The sequence below is a fragment of the Xenopus laevis genome, chromosome 7L (genome assembly GCF_017654675.1).
Source record: "Xenopus laevis strain J_2021 chromosome 7L, Xenopus_laevis_v10.1, whole genome shotgun sequence".
In the NCBI taxonomy this organism is placed as follows: domain Eukaryota; kingdom Metazoa; phylum Chordata; class Amphibia; order Anura; family Pipidae; genus Xenopus; species Xenopus laevis.
The window spans coordinates 85,628,648-85,649,778 of NC_054383.1; the positions used below are offsets into that span (position 1 = coordinate 85,628,648).

General features: G+C 35.7%; 1 protein-coding gene and 1 long non-coding RNA gene across 2 annotated transcripts in view; both read left to right on the forward strand.

Moving 5' to 3' along the window:
- Nucleotides 1–1,511: 1,511 nt before the first annotated feature.
- On the forward strand, nucleotides 1,512–5,725 carry LOC121395760. Its single transcript, XR_005962661.1, has 3 exons — nucleotides 1,512–1,601; nucleotides 2,615–2,735; nucleotides 5,569–5,725. It is a non-coding gene; the product is annotated as an uncharacterized LOC121395760 (long non-coding RNA).
- Nucleotides 5,726–6,337: 612 nt separating this feature from the next.
- Nucleotides 6,338–21,131, forward strand: part of LOC108696479 — a 60,313-nt gene continuing 45,519 nt past the window's right edge. The window contains exons 1-5 of the mRNA XM_018225904.2: nucleotides 6,338–6,517; nucleotides 11,419–11,617; nucleotides 14,976–15,112; nucleotides 16,964–17,101; nucleotides 19,934–20,154. Coding sequence (XP_018081393.1) covers nucleotides 6,341–6,517; nucleotides 11,419–11,617; nucleotides 14,976–15,112; nucleotides 16,964–17,101; nucleotides 19,934–20,154 — 872 coding nt within the window. The 5' untranslated portion in view covers nucleotides 6,338–6,340. The remainder of the gene's footprint in view (nucleotides 6,518–11,418; nucleotides 11,618–14,975; nucleotides 15,113–16,963; nucleotides 17,102–19,933; nucleotides 20,155–21,131) is intronic.

The following is a 21,131-nucleotide window of genomic DNA, read 5'->3' on the forward strand; positions in this document are numbered from 1 at the left end:
GCAATTTTGGCTACTTCACATATACAGTATTTTCTTTTCTTTTTTTAAACTGAAATGTTTTATTGGTTTTCCTAAGAAAAGTTCAACACAGCATTGCTTGGGTTTTCAAAACAGATAAGCATAAGATGTCAGGATAAGTTCAAATTGTGATTTGAATTAGAATAAAATAAAATAAATCAAAGTAAAAATTAAATAAAAAGGTAGATAGTGGCGGCTGGGCTAAGCACTAAAACGGGTACAAACATGAGGTATGCTCTTGTATTTTATTTCCATGAATATTTTTATTTTTAACGTGAAACTAATTTTGTTACAGGAGAAGGCTTTTGGGGCATTCTTAATGATAACCTGCAATTAATCAAAAATATTTTAAACGGGCAAGTAAATTTCACGTTATTCAACCACTCAGGTAGGAATTACCCTTTAATTTCTATTATGTTTTCTGCAAATCTGTATACACCAACACAATGGCAGCTACATGTTGATGTCAATGTAAATGAATCAATGTAATTATCAATGTAAATGAATCAATGTAATTATCAATTAATCAATGTAATCAATGAAATTGATCAAATCAGGACAAGCCCTGCAAGATAATTAACACGTTTTCCCAGTAATGCCGATGGGAAGTAATCTGCAGCAGGCAGTGGTTGTTTTAATTGCTGGTGGAAACGGAGGAGATCAGTAGGGTCTCCAGTATATGTAATAATTATATAGAAAGGCCATTTTTTTCTAGAAAAGGTGACAACTCTATGTCCAATGCTACAATCATTTTTAGTTTTAGTTCAGGGTGCTGGTCTCTTAAAGGAACCCTGGGCCAGTGCTCCTATCAGCAGAAACTGCACCGGCCCAGGGTTATACCAGTGAGCATTGGCAGGCACAGGGTGTTAAGAAGCCCTTTGGCCTATAGCAGTCACTAAAGACAGAGTTGATGTTTCCCCTCTAAGGCATATTGGCCGGTCTGTAACTAGGAGTAGGCAGAAGAGGCAGAGCTACTGCCCTGTGAATATAGACTGAAGCTACTCTTCAGGAAGTTTGGAGACAGTGCGGGAGGTGGGAGTAGCGTCGTTGAGTGAGTTGGCTACAGGGGAAAGATGTTGTGGGATGGAGGGTTGTTGAACAAGTGCTCCTGCCTTGGGCACCATTCTCACTGGCCTGGCTCTACATATTGGAGAGGCTGTAGACAGCGTCATAACTAGCGTGGGCCAGGCCAACCGCAAAAATATATTCAGAGATCCCTACTTTCTTATGCAGGAGTGTGGACGAAATGGGAGATATCTCTATAGTTATTCCCCTGCACCACTGCTGTATTGGTAATAACATGACAATAACACCCCAATGTTCTGCTTAAAAAAAATTCTACTCATCTGACTTCACAACATTCATATTGCTCCTTCAGTTACTCTTTAGACAATCTAATTTGCATATTTGCAAAAAAAAAGTATAATATCATTACTGAAATCAAACATTGATCAATGATTGAGAAATAATTTTCCAATTTTCTATTACAGGGGAAGGACATGGAGACAATTACAATGCCAATCCACAATTAATTAGAGCTATTTTGGATACCCAGTTGAATGCACCTTTATTTAACCTATCAGGTAAGTCTATGTTAACATTCAGTCCCTCAGCACATTGCCAGCACAGATAGGATGTTCTCTCGAGACAGAGACTACTTGAATTTATCATATACTGTAAGGGGCCCATTTACTAACAATCGTATTTCTTGTTTTTCCACGAATCTCTAAAAATCTGTGGTTTTCCTATTTTTTTAAAAAAGCTTTGAAAATTCATGATTTATTAAGTGTAAAAACCACGAAAAACACTAATACAAAACTTTGCCAGGTAAAAGTTGCAGAGGTCCTATAGAAGTCAGTGGGAGCTACACTGATAGTATTGGACCATTCATTCATCAATTCAAACTTTTAGAGGTTTTCGGATTTATTTTCACTAGGAACTCTCCAAAAAAACTTTTTAGAGGTTTTTGAAATATTCATATTTTTTAGCATATGGTTCAGTGTAATTTTCTATTCATAATTTTTATTCCGATCTTTTAATAAATGTCATGACATTCGTGGTTTTACAGAAAGTGAGTTTAAGTTGTGGTTCCAAAAACCTCTAAAACCACTAAAATCCGACCTTTGCTAAATAGGCCTCTAAGGGGCCCTTTTACTAACAGTTGAATTTAGTTTTTTTCCACTAATCTCTAAAGGTTTTCTCATTTTTGTTTCTCTATGAATTCTCAAAAAACTCAAATTTTCATAAGGTTTTCGAAGTATTTGTTTGTATTTGTAAGTTTTTTTTGCACATCGTTCAGTGTTATTTTCTGTTAGTACCTCTTTTATATGGATTTTTAAATAAATGTAATTACATTTGTTGTTTTAGAGAAAGTGAGTTTAGTTGTGGTTTCTAAAACCTCTAAAACCACTAAAATTCAACTTTTGATAAATAGGCCTCCAAGTGTCTAACAACTAAGATCACCGACGATACATGATTATTGGTAAAGAAAATTATTTCATGTTATTTCTGTTATTATGTTCAGTAGTACTAGAGAATGGTAGTAAAATTTTTCCAGTGGAACTTAAAGATATTTAATATTTTTTATTTATTTTAGGAGAAGAAAAGTTAAGAAGATCGCCACAAATTTCTGGCATCCTGAACCCAACCACATGTATAAATGTTAATGACGTTATTATGTTTATTGCTTCAAAACACAATTTCCCCATGTACGATGTGTAAGTACCAATAATGATATAGTTACTCTTTTGAATAGACTTGCTTAATGTAACTTCCATAACCCCTAAGTGATCCTGCATTTGCACTAAAAAATTCCCCTTACCTCTAAATTTTTATATGTGTATTCATAAAAATTGTATCTTATATTTGTGTAGTACAGGTAAAGGATCCATTATACGGAAACTTGTTATCCAGGAAAAAAAATGACAGAAAGGCCATCTCCCATAGACTCCATTATAATGAAATAATTCAACTTTTTATATATATTTCCTTACCTTTAGTGAGCTTTGGCGAAAAATTTGTGAATTTCCCGAAACGGCAAAAAATTCACAAAAGGGATGCCGGCATCTTTTTTGTTTTTGACACTGGCGTCCGTTTTTTCGACGCCAGTGTCAAATTTTTTTGACGCCAGCAAATTTTCGCAGGCGTTTCGTGAATTTATTCGCTGGCAGCGAATCACGCAAATTCGCCACAAATTCGCGTCTGGCGAATAAATTCACCCATCACTACTTACCTTGTAATTAATCCTTACTAAGATACAATTATTGGAGGCAAAATAATCTTACTGGGTTTATTTAATATTTACATTATATTTAAGTAGACTTAAGGTATAGAGATCCAAATTATGGAAAGACCCCTTGTCCATAAAACCCCAGGTCCCAAGGATTCAGGATAATAGGTCTCATACCTGTAGTTTTTAATCTAATTTTATAGGGATTAGAGATTTCTTACTGGTCGTGCAGTCAATTTTTGCACCAAAATGAATTACTTTATATGTTGTATTTTTGTTATTTTAGAATGGGTTGACTAGAACACAGGTATGGGATCCGTTATTCAGAAACCTGTTATCCAGAAAGCTGAAAGACATCTTATCCAAAAAACTCCAGGTCCGAGCATTCTGGATAACAGGTCCCATACCTGTAGAATATGATATAATGACCTTGATATTATTTAGGTTCATCTGTCCTGTCTAGCATATACTTTTTCTGTAGCCTTAAAACTGTCTGGATTGTTAAAATAGCTATGTGCTTATTAAACTCTCGCTGGGAGTTTGTAAAATTCACAGTTTCTTGTAGCTTTTACACTCCCACTTGGTGTCAGTGTTGTATAATGAGTGATAATAAGAGATAGATGGAATTCAAGTGAAATTGACACAGATGAATATTGAAACCTGGATGTAATGTAATATTTGCTTGTGAATGTATTGTTGTTTGCTAAAACAGGGAGAGGTAAATCACTAATAAATATGATCAAATTTCCATTTTCTGAATCTTTTCAAAAATTGTAACACTGGGAACACTTTGAATACTGAAAACGAATTATTAAATTGTTTAGTTCTCCAAGATGAATTCATAAGGGACTATGATGGCTTGAAATAATACAAAAAAAAAGATGAGCAACACACTAAAAAAACACACTTCGCTAGTGAATTATCTTGTCGCTGGAGAAATTTTGTTCACGTGAACCATTGTATATCTGCTAATTTATCAAAATTTCAATTTGTTACCCTTTTCACCAAAATTTGCAATATGTAAATATCTGTCACTTTTTTACCATAAAAAAATCAAAACGCTGGTGTTTTTTCATATTTAAAGTGGAATTATGTTTTCAAGTTGTGAATGTTAAAAATATCTTATTTACACTTTATTTAACATTTGAAGCTCATGCAACATTTGTTTTAGGGTGAGCTCATGGCCTAGGACAATAGAGGATCTCTGTCTTCATTTTGCTTCCTTGGACATTTTTTATAAAGAGTGATTATTTCCAGTAATTTCACCAACATCACTATTAAATACATACATATGACCTTTATATACTTATACCCACTGAATTTAAATTGACATAAGAGTAAGTTAACGAAGTTTCGCTAGGAAGAAAGTAACCCTAGAGAAAATTTGTTATGAAATTTTCATGCCAACGAATCATCACTGACAAAGGTACGCCAACGTTCTTTTGCTGGGACGTAATTTGACATTTTGATGAATACACGTATTAGTCACAAAAACGTTTGACATATTTGCACGAAGTCTGGTGAAGACTTCCAAAGTGCAAATTCACATATCAGTAAATTGACCCCTAGGAATCTAGCTTTGAATGTCTATATGGCACATCCAGTAAAATCATTTAGGATATCAGGTAGTATCTTGGGGGAGTTATTTATTAAAATTTATAGGCTCCAGACTTGCTGAATTGCATGTTACTGGGGCCTAAAGACTTTGTTCAAACATTTACAGAAATGTACAGGAAATCTGGATGTGTGGTCAGGTTAAATCTAGGTATGTAAAAGTACCATTTAAATGTTGTCATATAGTACTGCATGTACTTTGTTTAGCAGCAGCATTAATATAATTTGTTTAATATGGTTTCCCTGTCTACCTGACATAGTGGAAGGCCTCACTCTACAGATCAATATTCCTATGTTGAGTGTATTGAAACAAAATAAGTGACCCAAAGCTTCCATAGCAAATAATGGATTTTGCCATCTGGAAGGCACATTACTTGCAAAATAAATATTGTCTATTCCCAGTTCTGTTTTAATCATATTTTTTTCCGGGGCAGTGTGAATACTGTAATTTAAAGTGTGTTTCTCTTGATATTAAATTCACATTTCTAGGGGACAATTCTGGTCAGTTTTAATTTGAAGTTCTCATATTCTAAATGTGTCCCACTGAGTGTAAAATTAGGTGTGTTTCTTTAAGTTTCTTTTTCTTTTTGAACTGCTATACAGAAACATTTGTACATATATTGGTGCACAATGATAGCGCGTCTAGTGGTGATTGCAGACAGCCGATAGAAAGCTAATCATTATCCTACATTTTGTTTATGTTTCAGGAACAATTTATACAACTCAAACCCTCATTTTGACTGGGGGAAATTTCGAGAAATCGCAGAGAAGTTATTGCTCTCCTCGAAGCCTTTTCTTTATTTCATGTATCAGTTCCAGGAGCCAGGAGTCTATGTCATAAAGCTAAGCAGCAACCATTATAAAAAGATGGTAAGTGATACATCTCTGATAAGTCCTACAAAATAAACCCATTCTTTATACATCACTCCCCTTTATCTCTCCACCTTGCCTAAATTAATTTTGCATTCCTGTATAAGGGATCTGTAATTCGGATCAACACCCCTTTAAATCTGCTAAAAGTCCTTTAAAGATTAAATAAACCAAATTGTTTAGCCACCAATATGGATGTATGCAGCAGTTGCCATCAAGTATAAGGTACTGTTTTATAATTACAGAGAAAAATGTAATTATTTGTAAAAAGAAAAATACAATTACCTGCTTATAATGGAGTCTATGGGAGATGGCTTTACTGTAATTCAGAGCTTTCTGGATAATAGGTTTCTGGGTAAGAGATCCCATGCCTATATTTTAATTTCTGTTGTTTGTAGCTGTAAATTCTGCATATATGATCTAATGAAAGTTGCTGAAAGTTGGATGCACAATAGCTGCACTTGATTTTGAGATTATAGATAATGATAGTGTGCTACCTCCTGTACTATATATTATTAGAGAGCTGGCTTTATGTGTCCTTGTATCTTTTCCTGGTGCTGCTGTATTAATGTCACCCATATGACCTGTGTTTTCTAGTACATTAGAGTCATGCTATCTGGAGGACATTGCTATGAAGAAGGTCCCTTTTTCCCCTCTTCTCCAAGGCATTTAATCCGAAATGGAATTGCAAGGATCCCTCCTCTTCTTTTAAAGCCAGACTGGCCTGCTATCATTGGTATAACTACAGGTCTCTTGCTGATTCTGATTATCAGTGTTCTCTTTCTAGTAAGTAGAATAAGTATACTGTATGTTTTCTTAGTGCTATTTCCTATAAAATACTGCAGTAATAAAGTAACAGATATTTAGATATTGCAAATTAGCATTACCTATAGTGTCAGGGGTAGATTTATCAAGGGTTGAAGTGAAAATTAAAATTTTCAATTTTATAGCCAAAACTGTGAAATTCGACTAGGGAATTGTTAAAATTTGATTTGAGTTTTTTTAAAAATTTGAATTTGATTCTCGAGATTTATCATACACTGGCTCTTTAAGAGCTTGAATTCGACTGCTTGCCATCTTAAACCCCAAATTGGATTCAAATTCAGTTCGAGTTTGCGGGTCGATTCTTTTCACCCGAGTTCCACAAATTTAAATAAATTGCAATTGGCCAAATTTCTAATTTATGGGAGTTTTAAATAACTACCAGGAACTCAAAATTTGACACTTGGCGGCAGATTTATCAATGGTCAAGGTGAATTTTCGAATGAAAAAAATTCTAATTTCGAGCTATTTTTTGTGTACTTTGACTAGGGAATGGTCCAAATTAGATTCGAATTTGAAAAAAACGTATCCCTTTAAAAATTCAACATCTAAAACCTGCGGAATTGCTGTTTTAGTCTATGGGGGACCTCCTAGGACCTATTTGGAGTCAATTGGTGGACTTTTTTCCCAAAAGTTTATTTTGGGAAAAACTTCGTATCGAATTCTATCGAATGCGATATTCCTTTGATTCAAACTATTCAAATTCGGCTGAATACGGACCTATTAGATCGAAAACGGACCTATTTGACAAAAAAAAAACTTCGACTTAATTTCCGTTGGTCTTTTTGAAATCGAATTTGAAGTTTTTTCAATTCAAAATTCGACCCTTGATAAATATGCCCCTTGATAAATCTGCCCCTTAAAGTTGAGCTTCTTAAACATTATTATATGCACGTTCTCACTTACAATTCATCACATCTGTTGCATAGAACATCTTTTTCCAGAATGACACCATGCTTGCATGTATCAGTGAATGCGTGATAAAAAAAAAATAGGCAATTTCTTTGGCTAGTATACTGTATATCGACTATGCACAATGCCTCTTTAGTGCAGGAAGCTGATCTGACCACAATAAGTAGTGAGGACAATTAGGTGTGACACTGTTGCTATTGTGTTCTGCAGCAGCATGCCTTAGTACAGTGTATTCTGATACAAGTGCTGCAGGGTGCAGTTAGAAATTCTAGAAACAATATAAACAAAAGCTTCTGGGAATGCAATGAGCAATGAGCAGAACTAAATATGAGTAGTAGAATAAGGAGCATAAATTGGTTAATGAACTCACGCCTAAAAAGGATTTTTTTAAAAAAAAATTAAATGCTGTATATACTGAACTTACTGTACCAGCCCAGTAGCTCCCCAGCCTTGTAACATAATATAGTGAATAAAGTACCCCCTCTTGTAAAATATAAGGATATTATAAGTTACCAAGGAGTTTCATGACCATATAAAAGTACGAGGCCGAAGGCCGAGTGTTTTTATACAGGTCATGGAACTCCGAGGTAACTTCTAATATCCTCATATTTTGCAACTGGGGGTACTTTATTTATTATAATACACAAATTTCAGTAAGTCATGTGACAGAAATGACATCAGAACTCACCGTTTATAACTGATGACATCAGAACTCACCGTTTATAAGGATATAATTTACAAGATATCCATGGCTTTTGTGTATTATAATGGCATTATAGATGCTCAGTGTGATTTTGTTCCTGTTGAGAGGCTACGGGTAATCAAATCATTAGCAGAAAGTCAGGTTACACCTGTCATAGAAGCTGATGCTACAGGGTTAATAAATAATTCCTCCAGGTAATAATACAATAAGATTTTCATAATATTTGCAAGTGTGGGTCAAGGAGTCCTCATCACCTTCAGCAGTGATCCCCAACCAGTGGCTCCTTGGATGTTGCTCCCAGTAGCCTCAAAGCAGGTGCTTATTTTTGAAATTCTTTTAATTGAATGAAAACAGGTGTACTGCCAAAGAGAGCTTCCTGTTGGCTGCCAGTCCATACATGAGCTACCAAGTAGCCAATCACAGTCCTTATTTGGCATCCTCGGGGACTTTATTCATGTTTGTGTTGCTCTCCAACTCTTTTTACATTTGAATGTGGCTCATGGGTAAAAAAAAAACTTGGGGACCCCTGGCCTAGAGTGTGTATGTTCAGCAAATGTTGGATAAAAAGTTAGAATATCCTACTGAGGGTGAAGAATTCACCAAGTGAGAATGCTATTTACCAGCACTATGGTAAGCCTTTTGCTGTTACCTTACATACGGAGATTATTATGTCATTTTTTTACTTTATTATGTTACTCTGAAATAAGACATGGGGATATAGGACAGACTTGTTCAGGGCTGGGAAAACTGTGCTTAAAGGAACTGTTAAGTATAAAAATAAAAACTTGGTAAATAGATAGGCTGCGCAAAATAAAAAAATGTTTCTAATACAGTTAGTTAGGCAAAAATGTAATGTATAAAGGCTGGAGTGACTGGATGTCTAACAGAACAGAATAGAATACAACTTCCTGCCGCTCCATTGGTTTCCATTGATTGGTTACCAGGCAGTAACTAATCAGTGATTTGAGGGGGGGGGGGTACATGGGTCATAACTTTTGCTTTTGAATGTGACCTGCATTCTAAGGATCAATTGCAAAACTCATTGAACAGTTAAGTCCCATGTGGTCCCCCTTAAAGTCTCTGACTAATTTAGAGTTAGAGAGCTGAAAAGCAGGAAGTTATGTTCTGTTCTGTTATGTTAAAAATACGCTCACTCCAGCCTTAAATATTCTAGATTACATTTTTGGATAACTAACTATATTAGAAATGTTTTTTTTTTTTTGCACAAACTTTCTATTTATCAAGTTTTTATCTTCACACTGAACTGTTCCTTTTAAGCTTCCAACTCCAACAGCAGGAACAAAGACTATGGAGGCAGATTTACACAGATCCGGTGGGATTCTCATTGGAAGATTATCTTGGAAATCTGCAACCTGAAAGCCCTGGAGAGTTTGGGCAAAGTTTTATTACGCAATATTGCTTTAGGGCTAAAACCCTGATGTTGCTGGACCAAAGTTCCCAGCATGCCTTAACCTTGATAATAAATTAAAATATGCTGCCATTTGAAGCCCTTCATCATCCGAGTAAAGTGTGGTTGAACAGCAGCACAGTAGGGTTTAGTGTCCCTTTAACATTGATTGCGGCCTTAAAGGAGAACTTAGCCCTAAAAATAAATATGGCCAAACATACTATATTTTATAAACTGCACTTATTGCACCAGTGTAAAGGTTCAGCTTCTCAATACCTGCAAAGATACAGAACTTCAAACTAGTCACAGGGGGTCACCATCTTGGAAAGTGTCTGCAACACTCACATGCTCAGTGGGCTCTGAGCAGCTGTTGAGAAGTTAAGCTTAGGGGTTGTTGCAAATTATCAAGCAGAAAATGAGGTTGGCCTGTAACATAAGCTGATGCTGCAAGACTGATTATTAAATTCTGATGCTAGTTGCACTGGTTGCTGAACTGTCATGTAGTAATTACCTGTATTAATTACTTATTGGCCTTATAGTGTGACATTTATATTCTATGTGTACTGTATATTGTGAGTGATCCCTAAGCTCAGTAAGTGACAGCAGCACAGAGCATGTGCAGTGAGTGAATCAGCAGAAAAGAAGATGGGGATCTACTGGGGCATCTTTGGGGACACTTTACTGCTAAAGGGCTGTGGTTGCCTTGGGCTGGTACAGAAGCTCAAAGCATAGTCTAAAACATTTCTAGCCTACTTCTTTAGTTAAGCTTTAGTTCTCCTTTAAAATGTGTTCATGCTAATGTGTAAATAGCCTGTAAATTGATATACATATTGCCATATTGCAACTGTATAAATATACATTCCTTAATTGCCACATTCATTATTTAATACCTTGCACCCTTATCATTGATGTCACTATTCCATAGCAATTGGCAAAATTGAAATTTGACTCAGCTGACAAATTGCATCTTCAAGTTATTTAAATAAGCAAGGCGGTAAAGCAAGGCAATGTGCAAGAATTGGGAAAGGATAAGGAGGGAATGAAGAGGTATACATAAAGGAGGGGTCAATATACATACAGACAAAGTGGCAGCAGGGAGCAGGGCAACTCTCTCAAATTATACAGTTGTACGTGCTAATGCAGGAGGCATTACAGGTGGCATTCTTCTACACCAGATGTCAATGTCAATAATGTTGATGATGAGACATTAATGAATGAGCATCCCTTGTGTTTAGGCAGCAGTTCACTGGTTGGGCAGGGAGAGAGGCCGCCTAATAGGATCCTCACTTGTCACTTACCCCAGTACCTAACCATTATATGAGACTATTTGGGGGCATACTTTATAATCTTACATGCAGAAAACATGTCAATCAAATTGGGATTGGCAATTTATAATTGATGATTTATAACGATGATTGACAATTTACTAACTGTTTGTGATTCACATTGCAGTATTCAATCTTAATGATGCTACAGATTATATAAATAGAAGTAGGAATAACATGAGTGGTCATATTTTAGCAACGGACATTGTTTATGTGACCTTTAATATTATAGTTTATCAATCAACCATATAGCTAATTTTAAATAACTTTTAATAGAAACAATGCACCAGAATCAATAACTGAGCCAATTTCCTAGTAAGTGGTGTATATGTATTTATGTTTCTCAAGCTGAAGGACAACAATCTTAACCAAATCAGTTTGTGTACAGTTATTATCCAAATGAATTACATTTACAGTATGTGCTAGGTACTGGTGAATTAAAGGAACAACTTTCATTTTCCATCTGCCTGCGACAGTGAGCTTTTAGCATAATATATGTGAATTCCTGTGTTTGCAGCTTTGGTTTCAAGACTTGGGTTGGACACAGAAGGTTAATGAAAACCCCCAATTCCGAAAGCTACATCTTAAATTTAACTTTGATAGTTATTCATCTAAGGGGTCTGCTGTAACAATACTTAAAAAGCTGCATCCTAGAATGAGGATCAAAGGCCACATGAGCAGAAAATGTGATGAATCTGATAAAAAGAAGTGTCATAGTAAGTAGTTAAAAAGTTTTTTTTTTCCGTACATAATTTTTTTCTTATAATATCTTAAAGTAAAATGCTGTCCTCACTCCTTATTATATAAACATAAAGATGGTACAGTGAATCAGCAATATGTATGCCTTAAAGGAAGAGCATGAAGTATAACTTGATTTTGTCAAAGCGATTAATAAGTATCGGATAAATAATAACACTGTCACATTTCTATTTATATATGTTGTAATTAAAAAAACATGGCCAATGCTATCCAACTCCAGGTCTAAAGAGCTTAAAGGGGTTTTTCAGTTCGCCTTTAAATAAAATTTAAGTATCATGTAGACATTGATATTCTGAGACAATTTGCAATTGGTCTTAATTTATTTTAGTGTTTTTTCAGTTGATTCACTTTTTATGCAGTAGATCTCCAGTTTGGAATTTCAGCAGCAATCTGGTTGCTAGGGTCTTGTTTACCTTAGCAACAAGTCAGTAGTTTAAATGAGAGACTAGAATAACAATAGGAGGGTGCCTGAATAGAAAGATAAGTAATACAAAGTAACTATAACAAAATTATAAGCTCACAAAGCAATATTTTCAGGAACCCCCATTTGAGAAATTTGGAAATATGCAGAAGTGAAAAACAAACAATGTGAAAAATATATATAAAAAAAAATAATAAAGACCAATTGGAAAGATGCTATGGGGCAAATTTACTTACCTTCGAAGTTGCGCCAGCGTTGACTTTGCAAGGTGTAGATTCACCAGGGCTGCGCAAATTCACGAAGATCCGAAGTTGCGCACAAGTTACCGATCATTTGCGAAGTTGCACTAGCGATGTTACGATCAGCGGTTCGAAGTTACGCTAGCGAAGGCAAATTAGCATACGGCGTGCAGTTAAAGTACAACGCCCGTATCTGCAGCAGCAAACACATTACACTACACAAGGCCAGGGAACCTTAATAAATGTGTTCTAATGCCCTCCCTACACATGTGCCCACAGTATCCTTTAGGTGCCATATGTTATCAAATGTAGGGGGGAAGGAGGGTACCATAAAAAAAAAATTCAATCTTTTTCAGCCTATCACCCTATAAAAAGTAAAAGACGCCAGCGTTTTTTTGGGACTTAAAAAATGTTTTCACTTTTCTTGAACCATCCCTATCTACTCTATTGCACTTCGCCTGGTCTGAGGTGGCGAAGTAAAGTCTGGAGCAGGAGGTAACGTTCAGTAAAATCCGCAAGTTATTGAATTAGTGTAGTTACGTCCCTTCGCCATAGCGCAACTTCGCCTGGCATAAGGATGCGAAGTTGTGTTAGAGTAGGTCCACTTCGCTAGCGAATTTACGCCAGCACCCGTTAGTAAATCGTTAGCGTTAGCCACTTCACCCTTTAGTAAATGTCCCCCTATGAATAGGACATTCTTTAACATACTAAAGTTAACGTAAAGTTAAGCCACTCTTAACAGGGCAGGATTTTTCTTGTTAAAAAAAAACAGGACAGAATTTTATGATATTTTACAGACTGACAAAGTTCAGAGCAGCAGTGAGAGGGATATTGCTCTATATCATTGGTAAAAAGTAGGAGATATTCTCCTAATGTAGTGATGTCTTTCCCTACTATAGCACCATTCTACCCTTGGGGAACATGACCCCACTTATTTGGTACTAACAAATGGTGCAGCTTGCGTGTTTTTATTGCTACTTTCATGTTGTCTCCCCAGGTACTTTCCAAAGATATTTATATTGGCATACTGTTAAATTCTCAGATGTTGTCAATGAAGTTGGAAACCAAATGTTCTTTTCAATCCACATGATAATATTTCATCCATATTGTTTAGAATAATCAAAAATGCTTAAACCTCTCAATGCAATATATTATATTACTATGATAAGGTTAACTGTGTCCCACAGTGTCTTCTTTCAAACTACTTTGAACAGTGTGCTACAGTTTTATATTTCTGTAAGAAATACTGTGTTGAATGGACTGAGAATGAAAAGCTTGTCTTCTTACTGCCATTCTAGTTTGTCTAATTCCAGGTACATAATGATATACATTTCTCTGGTACATACTTAAAATATTTAAGAACACAAAACACATTAAAAGAAAAAAGTGACAGTGACATAGGTAATAACTGTCGTCATCAAGAACCTTTTCATAATTTCCAGGGAAATTTGGGGTGTTCTGTTCTGTCTACCCACAATTGTGTTATTCCAGTAGATCTACTAGTAAAGCTGGTGCTCAGCAGGTAGTGTCCAGAAACAGTTCATTTGAAAACCTTTCCCTGTCCATTTAAATAAAACAGTTTGTATGTTGCAATATTGTTATATTTCAATATTTCATTGCAGTATAACACTAGTGTTGATGGACCCAAATGTCATAACTTCACTAAGTATCCTCCATGTTGGTGATGTCTTGGCACCCCTATATTATACAGTGTCTACCCAGTTGGTAGGCATACATTAGGAGATGGACACATATACATGGCTAAAGACACAATAAAGAAGTGTTTATACTAAATTATGCTACTTTTGTCAGCAGTGACATTATTAAGCACCTCCTCAAAACCTCCCTCATTCTCCTTAACTTGTAGGGGTCACAGCCTGGACTGGCAGGGCCTCAGGCCCACCAAGTATTTTCCCAGTATCCCACCAGCTCAATCTGATATTGTCAGTATGCACTTGAGGTCCATCTACCAACTGGTGACTAAATTCGTCATTTTTGTATCATTAATGCTTATTAATAATACAGTGAATAATGTGAAAATCAAATAAAATATTTTAAACAAATAATACAGTGAAAACACAAACGATAGTAGTCAGAGTCCCTGCAATAGTGTGTCTTTGTTCTATATCTTATGAGCAGATTCAGCAACAGCTGATGGACACCAATTTCCTAAAGCTATGGTCCCTGCACCCAAAATGGATCACCATGTTGTATTGGATAGGTTACCATGAAACTTGTAATAAACTGGCATGGGACCTGTGATCCAGAATGCTTGGAACCTGGGGTTTTTTGGGTAATGGATATTTCTATAAATTGGATCTTCATACCTTAAGTTTACTAGAAAATTAATTAAACATTAAATAAACCCAATAGGCTGGTTTAGCTTCTATAAGGATTAATTATATCTTAGTTGGAATTAAATACAAGTTACTGAGTTATAATTACAGAGAAAAAGGAAATCATTTCTAATATTTTGGTTTATTTGGATAAAATGGAGTCTATGGGAGACGGCCTTTCCATAATTCTGAGCTTTCTGGATAACAGGGATCCGGATAAGGACCTTACCTGTAGTTACATTTCCTGCTGCAATATGTTCACCCCAACTAATATATGAATACTCCAAGAACAATATTAAAAAGAAACTTTTTATTTCAGAATTGCTTGAAGATGATGAGTTCTGGGACTATGAGCAGCAGATAGATATGGAATGTTTCAACACACAAATCTTTTATGATGTTTTATTAAAGCAATCTCTTCTGGTTGCTACTAGACTTGGTCAGCTTAAGGATGAGGTAGGTGTGTGCATGTTCAGGTATAAACAAATATGACAGAGTTGGAGATCTTATTAACTAGATCATTGACTTCATGATTCTACTGTCTACATGCATAGCAACACTATCTTTATTTCACAGCAAGTTGGCCTGACCACATTTGGAATCTGAGCTGATCCAGACATTATTTATGAATTACTTGCTAATGTGAGGCAATACTTAAAGGGGTACTTCACCTTTAAGTTAACTTTTAGTATATTATATAATGGCTAATTCTAAGCAACTTTTCATTTGGTCTTCATTATTTATTTTGTATACTTTTTTAATTATCTGACTCTTTCCAGCTTTGAAATGGATTGTTCTTGCTCCTTTAATTACTTATATTCAGGCCTTCTCCTACTCATATTCCAGTCTCTTATTCAAAGAAATGCATGGTTGTTACTGTAATTTGGGCCCTTGCAAACTGGAGAGCTACTGAATAAAAAGCCAAATAACTCAAAACCTACAAATAAAAAATGAAAACCAATTGCATTTTTCGCAGAATATTACTTTTTACTACATACTGTTCACCTTCAAAACACTTTTTTTCAGTTCAGTTGTTTTCAAATTGTTCCCCAGAAATAAAGACTTTTTTCAGTTAGTTTCTATTATTTAATTTTTTACTATTTTTCCAAAATCTAAGTTTAAAGTTTAATGTTCCTGTCTCTGATGTTTTGAGTCTGGCAGCTCAGTAATTCAAGTGCAGATTCTGAACTGTTACAGTTTTGCAGCATTTAGTTGATACATTTCTCAGCAGCATCTCTGGAGTATTAGCAACAATTGTATCAATTCTAACAGCTGACTGTAATGAAACCCAGAGATTCTGCCCAGCAGGGACAAAGATAAGAAAGGTATCAACTAAATGTATCAATTTAGAACAGTTTACAGGGTCGGCGACCCCCCCTGCCAGAGTTGCTTTAGAAGGTGAAAAATTACACTTTACACTTCAATATTAGAAAAACAGTAACACATAGAAAATAGAAAGTAATTGAAAAATGTCATTATTTCTGGTGATCTATCTGAAAACAACTAGTTGTTTAAAGGTGAACAATCCCTTTAAGTCAAAGGTGAACAACCCCACCCCGGGAGGTCCATTTATCAACATTCGAATGGTTTTAAAGTTTTTTAAAACTATGATTAAATGCCATGGGGGTTATATAATTAAAGGCACTAAGTTTGCCCTGGGGCAGTAACCTATAGCAAACCAAATTGCAGACAGGTTTTCATTATTTTTACACTTTATAAATCTTGAATATTTAGAGAAATTTAAAAAAAAATTTTTTTAGAGAAAAAAAAAGATTATTAAAAAATAATAGAAATGTGAATGTTAGCAAATAGACCCCTAGACGTTGTGAAAGCTCATTAAATGTCTGCTCTCAAGTTTTGAAAAAACCTGTATATTCACATGTACTGGAGGCACACCTTTATGAGCTGTAATTTAAAACAGGGTAGCGAGATACTGTGCTTATAGTAATATCTGCCATCTGTAGAACCATATTGACAGTTATACTCTGGTACAGAATATAATTTATAGCAGGAATGCCAACAACAGCTGCTGACACTTTCGTTCGTAGATGTGTGACATGCTTTTCCAGCATTCATTTTTCACTTATAATAAATAGTAAGAAATACTTTAAGTGTAAATTGTACATCCCCAACTGATAAACTGTGTTCCATTTGGAGGATTTTAAACACGAATCGGGATATTGATTTTATATGCATATTCCTACATTGTAACTGCTTAGATTAGGAAGACAATTCAATTTTCTATTTGCTTTTCAACATTTCGCAATATTAAATCACGTGTTGATGTAAATTGTTTATGTTAAACAGGTAAAGGCTTTCTATGAAAAGCTTGTATATGAAGTGAGCGGCTTCAAAGAAATCTTTATGAAACGTCTAAGCATCACTGGCTATATAAAACATTATGAAAGCTCAGTTATGGAAGACTACGCAAGAACAAAGGACGAGGTACTATGTATGGCATGAATGTGAGCACTTTAGCCACTTCTGTGCAATGGGTGTACAGTATTTGCAGTTGATGTTACAGTTCCTTTGTAAGGGATATAAGTGTATTTTATGTTGGTATTGCTACATGTTCCAGTCACTAGATGGCAGTGTGAGTTTGGGAATCTTCTATAATCTCTAGAAGGCTGAAAAAGGAGTGAGAACTGGGCCCAAGCATCTTTTGGCTGATGAAAGGCTACAACTAATGACACCAAGGGCCTGGGGACCAATAACTCAGACAGTTGCTTAGACAGACCAAAAATATCTGTTTAAAATCTCTGCTTACTCTCTTCTTATTGCCCTCTTTCCCAGGAGTCTCACTCCACCCTTATTCTGCATACTTTAGTGCATAGTGTTAGTCTGCATAGTGTTATTCTGCATAGTGTTAGGCAAACTTTGCCCAACTTGCGTATAGGGGTAGATTTATCAAAGACTGAAGTTAGAAATCTCCACAGTCCGCAGAGTGAAATACCGCCTCTCTCGATTCATTTCTATGGGATTTTTAAAGGCGTATTTATCAAAGGGTGATAGTGAAAGTTCACCATTTGATAAATACGCCTTTAAAAATCCCATAGAAATGAATGGAGAGAGGCGGTATTTCACTATGCGGACTGTGGAGATCTCTACCTTCACTCTTTGATAAATCTACCCCTATATACTGTATATGACCAATGCAATAAATGACAAGCTGAACAGCCACTTCTTGGCTCATCTCCATTAGCTCAAAAATGCAGTAGCCTCCTCCAAAGGTGGATCATGTCCACCCCCAGGCATGTGCGTTGCTCCTTTCAACAGTGCCACTGAGAATCATCTATAGAGGGTTACTGCACTTAAGGTGGCCATAGACGTTACAATTACTGTCTTTCCAAGAAAGATCGTTCTTTCAATACAGACACGTGGCACTAACAATGGGCGATGTTCAGGTGCCTTCAAAGGCACCTGATCAAAATTTTCTGACTGGACTGATCGACGAGTTGACCGATTTACTAGTCTTCTGCCCATATCGGTCAGTTCGTCTCCCACCATACATTCACAGAGTATCACATGAAAATTTGTTTTGTACAATAGTATTGATGAGTCTATAGCCACCTTTATTAGCCCATTCAATATTAATATATGTTTAGATAAGTGGGGGAAGGCCTAAAGTTCCTCTGCAAGGGGGGCTAAATCTTTAGTTATGTCACTGCAAAGAAAACAATGTTATGATCTTTGTTTCCTAATTGTCCCCTAAACGTATTATTTATTACAAGATTCAAAACAGCATCTTCGCTAGTAGATTCATGAACTGTCTGAAATAAAAAGTTGTCATTTAGCATATGTACCAAACCAACTTTTTCTCACTTGGCAATAACGGTGGTCAATGTCTGGATGATTGAAGTTAGGCATATTGACAATGTGATCTAGTTGTTAAGCCTCCTCCATTAGCAAAATGAGTAAAGCTCCATTCCCCTAACTTATACTGGGTCTTCACACAGACCCAAGTTGTAGCTTTGGTAATTTCTTCATGCGTGGCTTTTATTCTGGCCTTATATAAATACAAACTCCTATGCCTTTTTTAATCCCTCTGCCCTACCTAAAAAGGGTATAACCATCAAAATTCACAGGCAAATGTTTCACCCCACCATGTTTCAAAAAATGGTAATGATATTATAATTTCACTACATGCCATTATTCCCATAGTTTTCCCATTTTGATTTAGAAGCTCAGTGCATTAGCAAGCAGACTGCAGAGGTTACTCATTTTTACTCCTGATATTTACATTTTTTAATTGAAAAGTGAGATCTATAGTTACTGGTAGACAGTTCTCTGTGTAACAGTGGGATTTCTCCTCTCTCTCTTTCTTTCTTTCTCTCTCTCTCTCTCTCTCTCTCTCTCTCTCTCTCTCTCTCTCTCTCTCTCTCTCTCTCTCTCTCTCATTAATCTGCCCCTTTCCTGAAATGTCACCAGTTGGCTAATAACACGCAGGTCTAATGGATACTTTAGCCTTTACACACAAAAATCTGCTCAGTCAGCTGGTGCTGTGCCTGCCAATGTACATACAAGATATATAAGGCAGTGGATACTTTTTCTTGATGTATATACACTATTGGAGACAATAACCCATGTGTCATTAGCCTAAAGGTAGTATCCCATCTTTGATTTTCTCAAGGGTTATGTAACTCCCTCTAAGGTGTAAAAACCTGCTTCCTTTTGTGTTCATACCACACCCATGGGTCATGCCTATCCAAAGCTGAAATGCTAATATGGGTGCCCATGGAAATAAGTAGAAATTACAATGATCTTTTATGCCTTTTATGCTACTACACAATCTAAAAATGTCACAGCCCTGATATCTAATTAATAAGGACAGAAATATAATATTGAGTGGTAACATTAACACCTTCATTTTGAAAATAAGCTTTACTAGCCAGGAACATGTCTTTTTAAAGGAGTTTACCTCTGAGTTAACTTTTAATATGATATATAGAATGATATTCTGAGACAATTTACAATTGTTTTTCATTTTTCATTATTTGTGGTTCTTGAGTTATTTAGGTTTTTATTTAGCCAGCTCTTGCAGTTTGCAATTTCAGCAATCTGGTTGCTAGAGTCCAAATTACCATAGCAACCATGCATTGATATAAGAGACTGAAATATGAATAGGAGAAGACCTGATCAGAGCAGATATTTATTGTAGGGGCCCATTCTTCTTCACAGCTTCATTCGGTTAGGAGACCCATGCACCAGTAAACTGTGCTAAGTACTACTAGTTTCTCAATGCTTTGAATCAATATCTCCCTATTTTCTCTGGAATAGGCTGAATTGGAGATAGCGAAGAGAAAGAAGCTTGCTGCAGAATATGAAGATGTTCTATATATGCAACTGCAGATTTTACATCAGGATCTGAAATCCCAGGAAGAACATTATGTCGGATTTAATGGAGCACTGAGAGAATCTGTGAGAATACTAGACATGCTCAAAGACAAATATTGCACTGAAGAGTCTGACACTAAGAACAACACACATTTCTACCAAAAGTAAGTGCAGCAAAATAATTCGAATTCCTGTGTGTAGCAGAATTATCCGTTGGTAATTGTATTGATGTCTAATAAACACCTTAGTATATGACATCTAAATGGGATTATGCGGTACACGTGCAAAGTCAATAAAGTGTGTGTGTCATTATTCTATATTCACTGGATGCTATGGGTCAATAACTGTTCACCAGGATTTTTAAAAATGTTTATTCACTAGAACTTTGGTGGTACAGATGTTGTAACAGAATTAAATGGATTCTGTCATGATTTGATTTTTCATATGGTGTAGATTTATTTCTAAATTGCACCTTTTACATTACAAATAATGCACTCTACCATATAAAATGTTATTCCTGAATCAACAACTGTATTTTTTAGCTGGTGAGTAGGTCCTTTGCTTTCATAAAGAGCCAACACTTCACAATGGAACTATTTTCAGACAACCTATTGTTTATCCTACTCAATGTAAGTAAAGGAGTCGGCGTGAGACTTGGAATTTTACTATGGGCACTATTCTCATATCTAGTGATGAGGGAATCGGTTCGCTTTGCTGAAAAAATCACGAAACTGTAAAAAAATCCACGAAACCGCAAAAAAACTGAAGCTGGCGTCAACAATTTTTTACATGTGACAATTTTTTAGACGCACAACTATTTTTCTCGCTCCAAATGCATTAAAGTCAATAGGAATTTTTTTTCTGCCCAAATGCATTAAAGTCAAAAGGTGCTTTTCTTATGGTGACTTTCATGTCCAAACGCATTAAAGTCAATGGGTGTTTTTTCTTATGACGACTTTTATGTACAAATGAATTAGCATTAATAGGCATTTTATTTGAATGGCAACTTTTTTGTCATGGAAAATTTTTGAAAAAAATTCACTTATTACTACTCATATCTACATGTAGCAATGCAGGTTTCAAGGAGCAATTATAAAGAGAGCGGGTGGTATCACTAAGGTGAGAAACTTGCCTCAGACGG